The sequence below is a fragment of the Pinus tabuliformis genome, chromosome Q (assembly GCF_031772625.1).
Source record: "Pinus tabuliformis cultivar Carrire ecotype Pingquan chromosome Q, CPIR1, whole genome shotgun sequence".
NCBI classification, from domain to species: domain Eukaryota; kingdom Viridiplantae; phylum Streptophyta; class Pinopsida; order Pinales; family Pinaceae; genus Pinus; species Pinus tabuliformis.
In genome coordinates this window covers 1065917166-1065929718 of record NC_142296.1, presented here as the reverse complement: position 1 = coordinate 1065929718, position 12553 = coordinate 1065917166, and the positions used below count along the sequence as shown (strand labels likewise).

General features: G+C 39.9%; 1 protein-coding gene across 1 annotated transcript; it reads right to left on the bottom strand.

Moving 5' to 3' along the window:
• Nucleotides 1-248: 248 nt before the first annotated feature.
• LOC149223178 (uncharacterized) lies at nucleotides 249-5791 on the bottom strand. The gene is made up of 2 exons (XM_089387816.1): nucleotides 4774-5791; nucleotides 249-4216 (listed from the first exon to the last, which is right to left on the bottom strand). Exons 1-2 carry the CDS (start codon nucleotides 5789-5791, stop codon nucleotides 249-251), a joined length of 4986 nt encoding a protein of 1661 aa, XP_089243942.1.
• Between the last annotated feature and the right edge of the window lie 6762 nt (nucleotides 5792-12553).

The following is a 12553-nucleotide window of genomic DNA, read 5'->3' as shown; positions in this document are numbered from 1 at the left end:
ATGAAGTGAACTAGCGTGTACACGCCACTGTGATTAGAGAAACCAGCGTATACCCAGAGAACTTATGATTTAGTCAATTTATCATGTGTTGATCTTTAATCAGTGCATCGATAACTTATTTTTTATTTTTTTATTTTTTAAACCGAAACGGATATTTTTATTTATGGGTGGCCAAAGCCATATCAAGTTTTACAATTCACTGTTTCTAACAGAACAATTTTCTGCTTTTACAAGATCGCCTTGCCCTTTTAAGGAATAGTTGCCATATTCGGTTCTCCTGCATTTATGCTGATCATGTTCTTTTCTAGATTACATCCAATATTTGCTAGGCTGTCTGCTTCTGTGTTTAATTCTCTGAGGATATGAAAGATTTGAACTGAAGAGAAGTCCTTCATGAGTCTGTTCACTCTTAATATCTGTTTGTTCAGTACTGGATCCTTGAGCCCTTTCTTATTTAATAGAGATTTTATCAGCAATTCTGAGTCTCCAAATACTAAGATTTCCCTTGGGTTTCCTTTTCTGGCCAGTTGGCAAGCTTTTAAAAGACTGAGGACTTCTGCCTGATTGTTGGTTTTAAGCCCCAGTCCCCAGCTGAATTCCTCTTTTCTTCCGTTCGGGAGGTAAATGACCCCCCCAGCTCCTGACCTGCCTGGATTGCCTTTCGAGGCTCCGTCAAAGAAGATAGTGCATTTTCCTTGAGATTTCCACCACTTCTGGAAGCTTTCCAAAGTGTCTCGAATCTGCCAATTTTCCTTGTGATTTGGGCGAGTGATTGTTGAAGGTCTCGGTATAGGAGTGTAATCGCCCAACCATGCTCTTTCTTCATCTCTTAGGGAGCTGTCTCTGACATTGGATTGTCTCAGAGTTTCTATTAGTAGTTTCTTGGCCTTTTCTGCGACATTTCCTGCAGTCATTTCTTTTTGATTAAAGACAATTTCGTTTCGGGAGAGCCACAACTTCCAGCACACATATTTTGGAGCTGCGATCCACACCTTATGCCAAAGAGATTTGTCTGCGATGCTGTAGGGATAACGAGCTTTCCAAGACGAAAACATGTCTGTTATCGAATAGTGAACTGGGGATCTAACATTCAGACCTGCCAAGAAGCTAGTCCAGGCCTTCTGTGCATACTCACATTCAATAAATATGTGGACTGAGGTCTCCAAGGCTTTTTTGCAAAACACACATCGATGTGGACCAGCTATGTTCCTTCTACATAGGTTATCTCCAGTCAGGATTTTGTTGTGAAACAAAGTCCAAAAGAAGAAGTTGATCTTCGGAATGCTGAAGCTTTCCCAGATCTGCTTCCACACTGTTTCCGGGTGCGAAGAGTCCTTTTTGCCTTGCATCTGTAAGTACCCTTGTTTGGCTGTGTACACCCCTGTTTGTCCCCATCCCCATGAATCTTCCTCGTCCTTGTGCACTGGAGTAAAGTCTGTGATTGCATCTATGAAATAGTTTAACTGATTTTTTAAGTGCGCTGGAATGTTGGGCAAAGTCCAGCACTGCCAATTGCCTTTGTTATCCCACTCTGCAATGTCCTCGATTTTCCTGATTCCTTTTGATCTTAACCAGGCTCTTAAATCTGCGATTTCGTTAATGACTGAAAGTGGAGGATGGCCCATGATTCGATCTCTCCACAGCAATGTTTTTTTGCCGTTCCCTGGAATTTTATACAAATGTGTTCTGAAGAAATCTATCCCTTTGCAACAGAGCCTCCAAGCCTGTGTTCCTCTAGGAGAAGGCGCTGGGTTGAAGGAGATGATCGACTGATTTCTGAGATACTTGAGTTTTAAGAGCTGGCTGATAGGATGCGTGGGTTCAGATATTAGCTGCCACAGGAGTTTACAACCCAGGGCTAGATTTGCTTGTTGGGGGTCTCTAATTTGGAGTCCACCTTCAGCAATGGGACGCTTCACTGTTTCCCAATTAACTAAGTGAAATCGGTTGCTGTTCCCCTTCCCACCATTCCACAGAAAGTTCCGCATTAAACAAGAGATTTGATCTGCGATTTGCCTTGGAGCCATCAGCAAAGAGGCTTGGAATGTAGGCAGAGCTGAAAGCACCGAACGGATGAGAGTGAGCTTGCCGCCTGTGGTAAGCCAGACTCCGCCCCACGCTGCTATCTTATTTTTGAACTTTGAAATCACCTCCTCCCACAAATAATTGCGATTGGATCCCATCGTCAGAGGAAGACCTAGATACTTTATTTTATCCCACTCTGCATAGCCTTTGAACCCCAATTCGCTGGCTATCCTTTCAATTGTTTGTTGATCGGTATTCCATCCGTAAACTGCACTTTTCCTCTCACTGATTAATGCTCCAGAAATACTGCAATACTTTTGGAGAATTGTCTTGAAGGAGTTAGCAATTCTCATGGAAGCACCCCCGAGCAGGAGTGAATCATCAGCAAAGAGCGCATGATTCACTGGGGCTACGCCTTGCACAATTCTTATCCCAGGGATGGTGCCGCTTTGTTGCTCCTGTGTCAACTTTCTGCTTAATGAATCCGCCATCAGAATATAGAGAAAGGGAGACAGAGGGCAGCCTTGCCTCAGTCCCCTGGTGGCTAAAAAGAACTCTGTTGGTCTCCCATTCACCATTGGAGCGATCCAGATGTTTTCGATGCAGGCTTTGATAAGGTTTATGAATTCCTGTCTGAACCCAAAGGCTGCAAGTACCCTGAACAGGAAAGAACGGTTAACTCGATCAAAAGCATTACTCATATCTAATTTGATAATCATACCTTGTTCTTTCCGAGTATGGCTGGAATGGAGAGCCTCTTGGATTTGAATGACATTGTCCAAGATTTGTCTACCTTTCACAAATCCTCCTTGGGCTGGAGAGATGAGCTTTTGAAGTAGTGGCTTAATTCTGTTTGCCAGCAGTTTGGCCACGATCTTGTATGATGAATTACAAAGGGAGATCGGCCTGTATCTGTCAAAGGATCCTGGGTTTGTTTCCTTGGGGATTAAAGCGAGAAATGTGGATTTTATTCCACCACCCACTTTTGCCTTCCTCAAGATTCCTCTTATCATTCTGAAGAGATCAATTTTGATTATCTCCCAACAAATTCTGTAAAAGTGTACTGTGAAACCGTCGGGACCTGGGGCTTTGTCTGGTTCCATGGACCAGACTATATTAGTTATCTCTTCTTCCGTTACTGGGCTCATCAGAGAATCATTATCTTCCACACTGACTAGATTTGGGATGGTTGTGAGGAACTCTACTTCATCCTCCTCGTTCCCATTTCTTTCTGCACTAAGAAGGTTCTGAAAATGATTTACAGCTGCTTCTTTGATTTGAGAAAATCCTTTATAAACCTGACCACTAGTGCTGGTAATTTCTGTTATATGATTGCGCGAGAGACGGGCCCTGCACTGTCTATGAAAGTATGAGGTATTTCTGTCCCCAGATTTGAGCCACAGACTTCGAGACTTTAAGCGCCAATATTCCTCTTCATTTCTAAAAGAACAGTATACATTCCTTTGAGCAGATTTTTCATTGGCTAAATCTGTGGAAGAGGGATCTTTCTCCTCCATTTCAAGTTGTATTCCTTCCAACTGAAGAACTGCCTCCTTCCTCTGCCTAGTGGGGGATTGCATGGATTTCTTTATCCAATCTTTGAGTGCTTTTTTTGTATTTTTCATTTTTTGTTCCCACACATAGCTTGGGGAACCGAGTACGTCTATCCTCCATGCTGCTTGAACTGTTTCTAAGAACCCTTCTTTACCTGCCCAAAGAGGGTTGAAACGAAATGGGAGAGGGCCTAAATCTTCTTCTTCTTTTAGGCATAAGAGGATAGGCTTATGGTCCGATGTGAGCTTTGGAAGAATCTTGGTGAAAACTATTCTGTTGTCCATCATTAAAGAGCTGCTGATGAGAAATCTATCCAGCCTGGCAGAGATTTGATTTTCTCCGGTTCTGTTGTTTGTCCAGGTGTATTTACCTTTCACTGGTTTGAAGTCTACCAAATCCCACTGCAGTATCAGATTTCCCACTGTATTGATGAAAGGATCTCTAGACTGAATCCCTCCTTTCTTTTCTTTGGGATCTAGAGTTATGTTCAGATCTCCACCTATGACTAAATTTGAGGGGCTGATCTGCTCTATATAATCCAAGAGTGTCCTCCAGCACTCTCTCTTTTCTTCATAATGAACAGGGACATACAAGTTAAACAGAGCGAGGGAAAGATTGCTTACGGTATGACGCAGCTCTGTGAAGATCCAATGTTGGGTCGCTAAGAATCATTCTAGTGAGAAGTCTTTTGTCCAAAAAGTACCTATTCCTCCAGCCGTGCCCCTTGCACTAACAACCTTTCCTGAATCAAATTTCCATTTCATAGCGCTGGTGTTTAGAAGGGTTTCCCCTTCTACTTTGGTCTCTTGGAGCATAAGGATGTCCGCGGTCTCCATCTTCAATAAGTCTTTGATAGCCTCTGCCTTGTTGGGATTACCCAGACCCCTACAGTTCCAAGAGATCAACTGCATCATTTACCACTTATAGGGGTAGGCCCTCCTCCTTTGGAGGCCCTAGGCCTGATATTTCTCCCTAGTGTCATTTCTATGGTAGCTTGACTGCCGAGGGTTTTTTGTCTTTCTGACTCCTCTTCTCTAGTTTCCCTGTTTGATCTTCGTCCAGCCCTTTTTGTTGTCCTTTCAAGTGTTTCATCATCTGATGATCCCATATTCTCTATGGTTTTCTTCTTTTTTTTGATTATATCTGCGTATGAAGGGGAAGAAATATTGCTTGGGGTGGGGATTGGGTTATTACCTGGTTCTATGATTTCAATGTTCTCCTGCTGTGGTGGATCTTCTTCCCCTGCTGCCGGAGGATCTGAAGGAGGCGTGAGGATTTCAAAGGGGTTTTTGTCCCCCTCATTGCCTTTTGTTTCACTGCTTCCGGCGTTTTGATTACTTGTGCTTCCATTATCTACTTTGTTCTCTGTCCCTTTAGCCTTGTTTTTGTTACTCTGTCTGCTGATTGTTGTCTTCTTTGCCTGTTTCCATTGTTCTTCTTTTTCCTTCTCTGTTGTCTCCTCGTTTCTTTTTTTGCAATATCTTGCAAAGTGCCCGTACTCATGACAGAATCGACACTTGAAAGGCAGCTGTTCGTAATCAAGCTCTTGAATGTGTGTCCAGTTTGCCACCGATAGCTGAATCGCTTCGGGTAATCCTGTTTCCAGATCGACCTCCACGCAGATCCGGGCGCAGGAGTATTGATCCTTCCTTGGGGCCTGGTCTATGTATTTCCCAAGTGCGTTTCCGATGGATTGAAGTGAGTTTTGACTCCAGCAATGAAGGGGAAGATGCGGGAGGCGCACCCAGACAGGGACCGCCTTGGGCACGTCTTGTGCTGGATCGAAATCAGTAGACCATTTGTTCAAGTAGAGTCCTTGAGGCCCCATGAAGTATGGCCCGTTTCTGAAGATCAGGCCTCTGTCCTCTGTACTGTCAAACAAGAAGACGAAGAACCCTTTGCCTACAAAATAGATCTTGATTCCTTCATTAACCAGAGGTAGCCAATTTCTTTTGACCCATTCTTCGACTGCTCTCGGGGATGGCCACAGACCGGTAAACTGGCCGATTAGACCTCTTTCTGCAAGATTCAGCGCAGATCTACAGGTTTCCTCCTCTGGTAAGGCCACCTTGGGTATACTGTCCAGTTTTTTAACAAATTTTTGCTGCGGGCCTGTGGCCTGACGTTTTCCTGTAGCAGTTACCAGAGCCTTGAAGGCTTCGAGCTCCGAAGGAAAGGGGGGAGGGGCCGCAGGGCCGCCTCTAGGCTCCATGAAGGAGAACGCTTGTGGGATCGCTTAGAAGGCGCGGCTAGGGTAACAGCGCGGGGTGCGTACTGGAAAATGTTATTCGTGCATCGATAACTTATTAAACAATGTAGTAAAAATAGAATAAACTATTAGACATAAGAAACACACATGAACACCAAGCTTTAAGGTGGAAACCCAATGTGGGGAAAAACCACTTGCTACTATCGTCTCTGTCTTCTTTTAATAATAAGAAAATTTGTTTACAATCTTGTACTGGTGTAGTTTCATACCAGTGCGCAGGCACCCACCTGCAGAAGTCTACAACCTTCTCTCATTTTCGAGCTTCTACTGGAAGGGAGCTGCAACCCCCTAGCTCTTGTACTAGCCAATGTGTCTACTAATACGTTGACGCTGGCCTACAGAAGGCTACGACCTTCTCTCTTCTTTCAGGGACCATGTTTCATAAATTTTCAAACTGGATGCTCTTGGTACACAACAATACACATGAAGGCCTTGTTTCATCAAATTTTCATATTGGACCCATCAAAACTTTCAAATTGCATCAACCAATAATTTGTTAATCTGAACAGTCAGATCACTGTCACCAGAACACTGTGCTGAACCTAGAAACCTGCATTATCATTCAGAACTAACTGCAAACTCAAAAATCATGCATCAGAACATATACACTACTTTACTGAATGCAACCTGCGTGTATACGCTACTTCCTTTAATCCAACCTACGTATACCTTCAAAACTACTGAAACATAAAACTTCTTAATCAAGTATGTACCAACCAACAATATACTGAACATCTACTGTCAATTTACAAAGTTTTACATAGGCAGTAGCAGAGATCACCCTTCTCACTTATACAATCAATCAATCATATATCAAACTCCTTATGCATTCCGTTTTACTCTTAGATCTAAGAAGACATCATTGACAGACAACATTAAAACAATAGAACTGATCAGATAGATTAGTTAGATCTGAAGAATAGGATTTTATTTTGTATACAACCTGCGTGTGCACACGCTTTTACCAAGATGAACCAACGTATAGATCTACAAATATTAACTCATAAATTTGCTGCTACTCCGGACTTCAGACAAACCCAGACCGTGATATTTAAAGAATAAAACAGGTGTACATAATCAGATCTAGCCCAACCAATATCAGATCATTCAATGATAGGTCATTTCAGGTCTCATGATCTTGATCCAACATTGAATTCAAGGTGCAAAAATATTTCAGATCAAATCATAAACACAACCCCTGCAACATAAAATATACTTTAGATAGAATTATTCCTTAGAAACCCTTTCACTTGCATAACTCGGCCTTATGACCTTCTCCTCCTTATATAGTTTTAGGCCTTTCTCAATACCTTGGACCAAAACCACTTAGGACCCATGGTATTCTTAGACGGAATCAAATAGTCGTTACTTTGCTCAATATTGTGGGCTAATACCATGGTATTGTCCCCTGGTATTGTCTCCTCTTGAATTTCCTTGATTTTCCAACATATACACACTTTTCTTCTTATGAAAGTGTGTGTATACATATATGCTCTTTTTGTTCTGTGAACCAACGTGTATACGTTGTTTTGACTAAGTGGACCTGCGTATACATCTTAAACTGCTTTTCATCATTCTTTACCTTCAACTTCTTCATTCTGATTAGTAGACTTTAGTTCCATCTTCTTGTTCTTCTGTACCAACGCTATGTTACATCTTAATGGACCTGTTACACTGTGGGTTGCCTTTCATCAAAACTGAACTGACCTGTGAGTGAGTTTCCATCAAGGACAACACTTGCATCATAATGCCAACAATCTCCCCCTTTGGACTTGATGGCAACCATGGTGGTGTTGATTACTGCAAGTTGTATAAACTGTTAGAGATAACAAGCAACACCAAAATACTCTCCCCCTTTGACATCAAGGGCAAAGTGCGGACCAAGCTAATCTTCCCCTTTGATATACATTATGTTGTCCATGCTCCCCTGAGTACTTGTCGAGTCTGCAGAGATATATTTCAAAAGAATAACATGACTCTATAACTCAACTAAGTGAGTATGACCTCCCTATGACCAATGACTCATACATACATCAATCATCCAACCAAGTGGGGATACACCATATTTGACTCATCCACCCAACCAAGTGGAGATATACCAATTGTTTGTACATGACAAAAATACAACAATTATTACATCATCCATCCCATGCAAACTGGGGATACAAATTACATCATATGTCCAATAGGACTCATTGAAATATAGACCATGACATAAGAAGTCATATCACACCCTAGACCTTTACATGACTTATGCAACAAATGATATAAGTATATGAAGCCATAGCTGAACTCAGCAACCATGATGCCAACAATGCTGAATGTGTGTGAAGGCTAATGTTCCCCTTAAACTTGTGCTACATGTGCATTGTCAACAAGTCATTCATCAAGGCATCTTTGTCAGTCAAATAAAAATCAATGAACAAAGCATATCGTTAGACTATATTCATCAATATCAGACAAATCACCCATATCAGAGTTTGACCTAGTGTTTTTCTGTCAGAAAAACATATATGCCCCTTCAGCCACAGAAACCCACGTATATATGCGACTATAATTCATGAAACCCGCATATAATAACCTTCCTCTGGAAACTAGATTTAATAGTAGGATGATGCAACAACTACTCTCGACTTTTGTCTGAGATATTCAAATGTTTCTCTGGGAAGCGGTGCTGGTGTCCAAGTATGAAAAAATTATTCAATCCCGTTTCCTACATTAATTCATCAATCCGGGTGCGTACACTTTTCAAGTTAACGCGCAAGGTATATGCAGGAGCAAGGTTACAATCTTACATCAACCAAGGGTTCGTGACTAAGAAACTAAAGCATCGCTGTAACCGTAATAGAGATTAAATTGCAGAACTTAAAAATACATTCATAGCAATCTATGGAAACTTGTAACAACAATAAGAAAATAAATACAACGAATAAACAACATACATAAAAAGGAAAACACACAACACCTGATCAGAAGAGCGGGCCCAACTCCCTGATCAGAGCTGTGGTAGAAAGGATCAAAGGCTAGATAATCAGAAAAATTTTGCATTAATGAAAATACAGAAGTCTCATGTTACATTCTCAAAGCAAAACCTTCAATATCTGATCTGCTCCCCTCTCCCCCTTCTCCCTGATTTGTGTCTTTTAAATATAGCAACAACCAAGGGGAATTTACAACAAGATTGATTACAAAATATCAATAAGCAATATGAGATCTAAGAGATCTTTCCATTAAGATTCAGTTGGAACAAATCGAATTTGGTCATTACAATTGGGGCAATTTGGAAAATGGTCACAACAGATATTCTGCGAATATATCCTTCGAAGAACCTTTTCTCCCAATCCAAACCGAATTTCTGAAAACTGCTCATTGGGAAATTGATTTGGTCCGTTCTGAACAAAACCCATGTCGGTGATGTTTATTCTTCTTCGTTTGCCCGAAATGTTCAATACAAAACTGTCACATTTTATTCGAGCGAAATTCTGAGTTGGAATATTTGATTATGCGTTGAAGATTAGATTTGCAATTTGCAAGATAACTTGGAGGCTAATATCATGAGTGATGTTATAACAAATTTATCTATAAACAATTATTAGCAATATCACTCATAATAATCATCAATTTATTAAAAATAAAGGAGAACAAATATTACTTATCCACAAGAGCATAATTAATTATGAAATGGAATTATATAATAAATTATGGTAAATAATGTGATAAAAGAATAGTAGAAATGGATGAAATGGATGTTAAGAAGTGATAATAATAATGACAAATTAGGGACCCAACATCTCCCCCAAACTGAACATGATGCATGTCCTCATGCAACCCAATGCCTTTGTATTAACCAAGAAGGGGAAATAGTGGTTGAAAAATATGAATGAATAATGCTCAGTGGTTTTTTTCATGACATTCTCCTAAAATTTTAATAAATTAAAACTTATGCTATTTTACCTCAAGTTTTACCTCCATAAAAATGTGGAATGGCATGTATGGATTGATATTTGTTGAAGTTAATGTATGCTGAGTTGATGTTGAAAGTGATGTGGAAGGTGGAAGCCATGCAAGCTGAAAGAAAGTAATCAGAAAGTGTAGCAAGATTTCCTTCCCCCAAACTCATTAGTTTCCCTGTCATCAAGATTTCTATAACACATCTCATGAGTATCCTCAATCAATAATTCATCAGGATCAGAATCAGAATTAGGCCTCTTTATCCTACCCCAAAATAATAGTAGTGTTGTTAAGCTAGGATTAAATAGAGATTGATTGGGTAAAGCAACTATCTTTGGTTAAAGATATGAAACTTGTAGAATAAAGGAATGATATATTAGATGATACAAAATGTCAAATATCAAATATCCTAAAAGTTTCATCCCTAACATGTAAAGTAAATATTTATAACTCAATAATAGATATAAACAATAACCACCATTATCTAAGCACAGATTAAATACTACCCCTTGAACCATGAGTTCTAGCAAACCTTATATATGCAACAATGGATTTATCGGCAGTTAGTTTTGAGAAAAAAGGTAACCAAGTAGATCATAGTATTGAATTAACTTCTATACCATAGGCATGATCACTGCTACCAGTAGATGTCCATAGCCTCGACAGGGATGCATTTTTAACCCATTGAGATGTCGATGTCCCATCTATTAGAAATAAGTACATAGTTACAAAAGCATTTCAATTTACTTAGATGTCTACTGAAGATCATTGTTCTAGCTTGGTAACTAGTTAATAACAATGCCATTCACAGGAGCTAACAAAAGTGAACAAGTCGGCTCGTGATGAGACCTCTTGTCCTTCAGTTTTATGATCGAAGGCCATTACCCTGGCTTGGTGACCAGTAGTGGTAATGTCACTCTATTAGGACCTATGATCATGGTAGGTCGGCTCGTGATGAGACCTCCTATCCTCTAGTTGACTATTTATGTTTAAAATTCAACTATGGTTATTGTTAATCAACAAAATATTACTTAATAGATGGGGTGGCAGGCCAGCTCCTTAAGAGCTAGGGATGGCGTAAAAAGTTTTGTAGTAACTATTTTCAACTTGGGTAATTTTGCTTCTCAAAAACTAATAACCTTCAAATGACTGTTGATAAATATATTTTGCTTTGTTAAGATTGGGGTTGAGGAATAGTTCATTAGATAGTGACGGAAAGATTTAAGTACAATTTTGTGGTCATCATCATAAATTTTACAAGATTAGGGACTCGACAAATTAGGAAAGTTGAAAGTTGGCATGATGAAATCATATTTGCATAATTATTCCTTAAATATAAGATTATGTTTATAGATAAACAAAGATAAATTGGCTACCCAATCATTATGTCAAAGAGGACCTAGACACTTAAAAGTATTTCCCATTCACCAAGTTAATGTCGTCGTGCATGATTCAAGTTCCAATGTGCGTGGATAAGCAGGGGTTACAGATTGTTATGGATTATAGTAGTAATAATTATGAGATGTATGAGTTGATGCGAGATTTTAATAACAATGATGACATGACATCATTACAATACATTTTCTATTAAATGCAACACCTCCCCCTCTCCCCCAAACTGAGGTATGACCATCCTCGGTCATGGTTGGTCATGTCATAAGTGAAACATGAATCAAATACACGGAGTCGATCGAGGACATACCTGGCGACTTACCTTGGCGGAGTATCAGCATGGGTGGAGTAACAACACTGGGTTCTTAGAAAAATTTTCACCACGGAGTAGCAGCACTGGAGGAGTAACAGCATCAGGTACTTAGAAAAAAATTTCACCATGAAGTAGCGGCATTGACGGAGTAACAACATCCAAGGAGTAACAACATTTGACACTCATAAAATTTTCGGGAGTAATAGTAGCAGTGGAGTAATAGCACCCAAAGAGTAACAACATCCGATACTTAGAAAATTTTCGGGAGTAACAACATTGGTGGAGTAACAACATCCAAGGAGTAACAACATCTGACACTTAGAAAATTTTCGGGAGTAACAACAGCGGCGGAGTAATAGCACCCAAGGAGTAATAGCATTGGAGGAGTAACAACATCCAAGGAGTAACAACATCTAACACTTAGAAAATTTTTGGGAGTAACAATAGTGGCTGAGTAACAACATCCAACACTTAGAAAATTTTCGAGAGTAACAACAGCGGTGGAGTAACAACACCCCAGGAGTAACAGCATCCGACACTTAGAAATTTTTTAGGAGTAACAACATCGGTGGAGTGACAACACCCCAGGAGTAACAACATCCGACACTTAGAAAATTTTCGGGAGTAACAACACCTAAGGAGTAACAACATCCAAGGAGTAACAACATCCGATACTTAGAAAATTTTTGGGAGTAACAACATCGGAGGAGTAACAACATCCGACACTTAGAAAATTTTTGGGAGTAACAACAGCGGTGGAGTAACAACACCCCAAGAGTAACAACATCTGACACTTAGAAAAATTTCGGGAGTAACAACAGCGGAAGAGTAACAACACCCCAATGGATTTGAGGAAACCATATACTGATAAGACTCGGGAACAAATGGATAAATATGGAGAAACATCATGAAACTTGAGAACTTCCTTTTATTTTGATGAAGGAACAAAATTTGTGACTTTGAACACCTGAAACATAAAAACATAAGAGGAATCAGAAAAGAAACAACAATTTTATTGAAAAACAATAAATAAATAAATAACTTAAGTT

What these genes read in the sequence shown, in the direction of transcription:
- LOC149223178 (XM_089387816.1), bottom strand. Translation starts at nt 5,791, where the DNA reads ATGGAGCCTAGAGGCGGCCCTGCGGCCCCTCCCCCCTTTCCTTCGGAG. An exon ending in CATTGAAATCATAGAACCAG is followed by an intron (nt 4,217 to 4,773) that starts GTAATAACCCAA and finishes GGATCTTCACAG; the next exon opens with AGCTGCGTCATACCGTAAGC.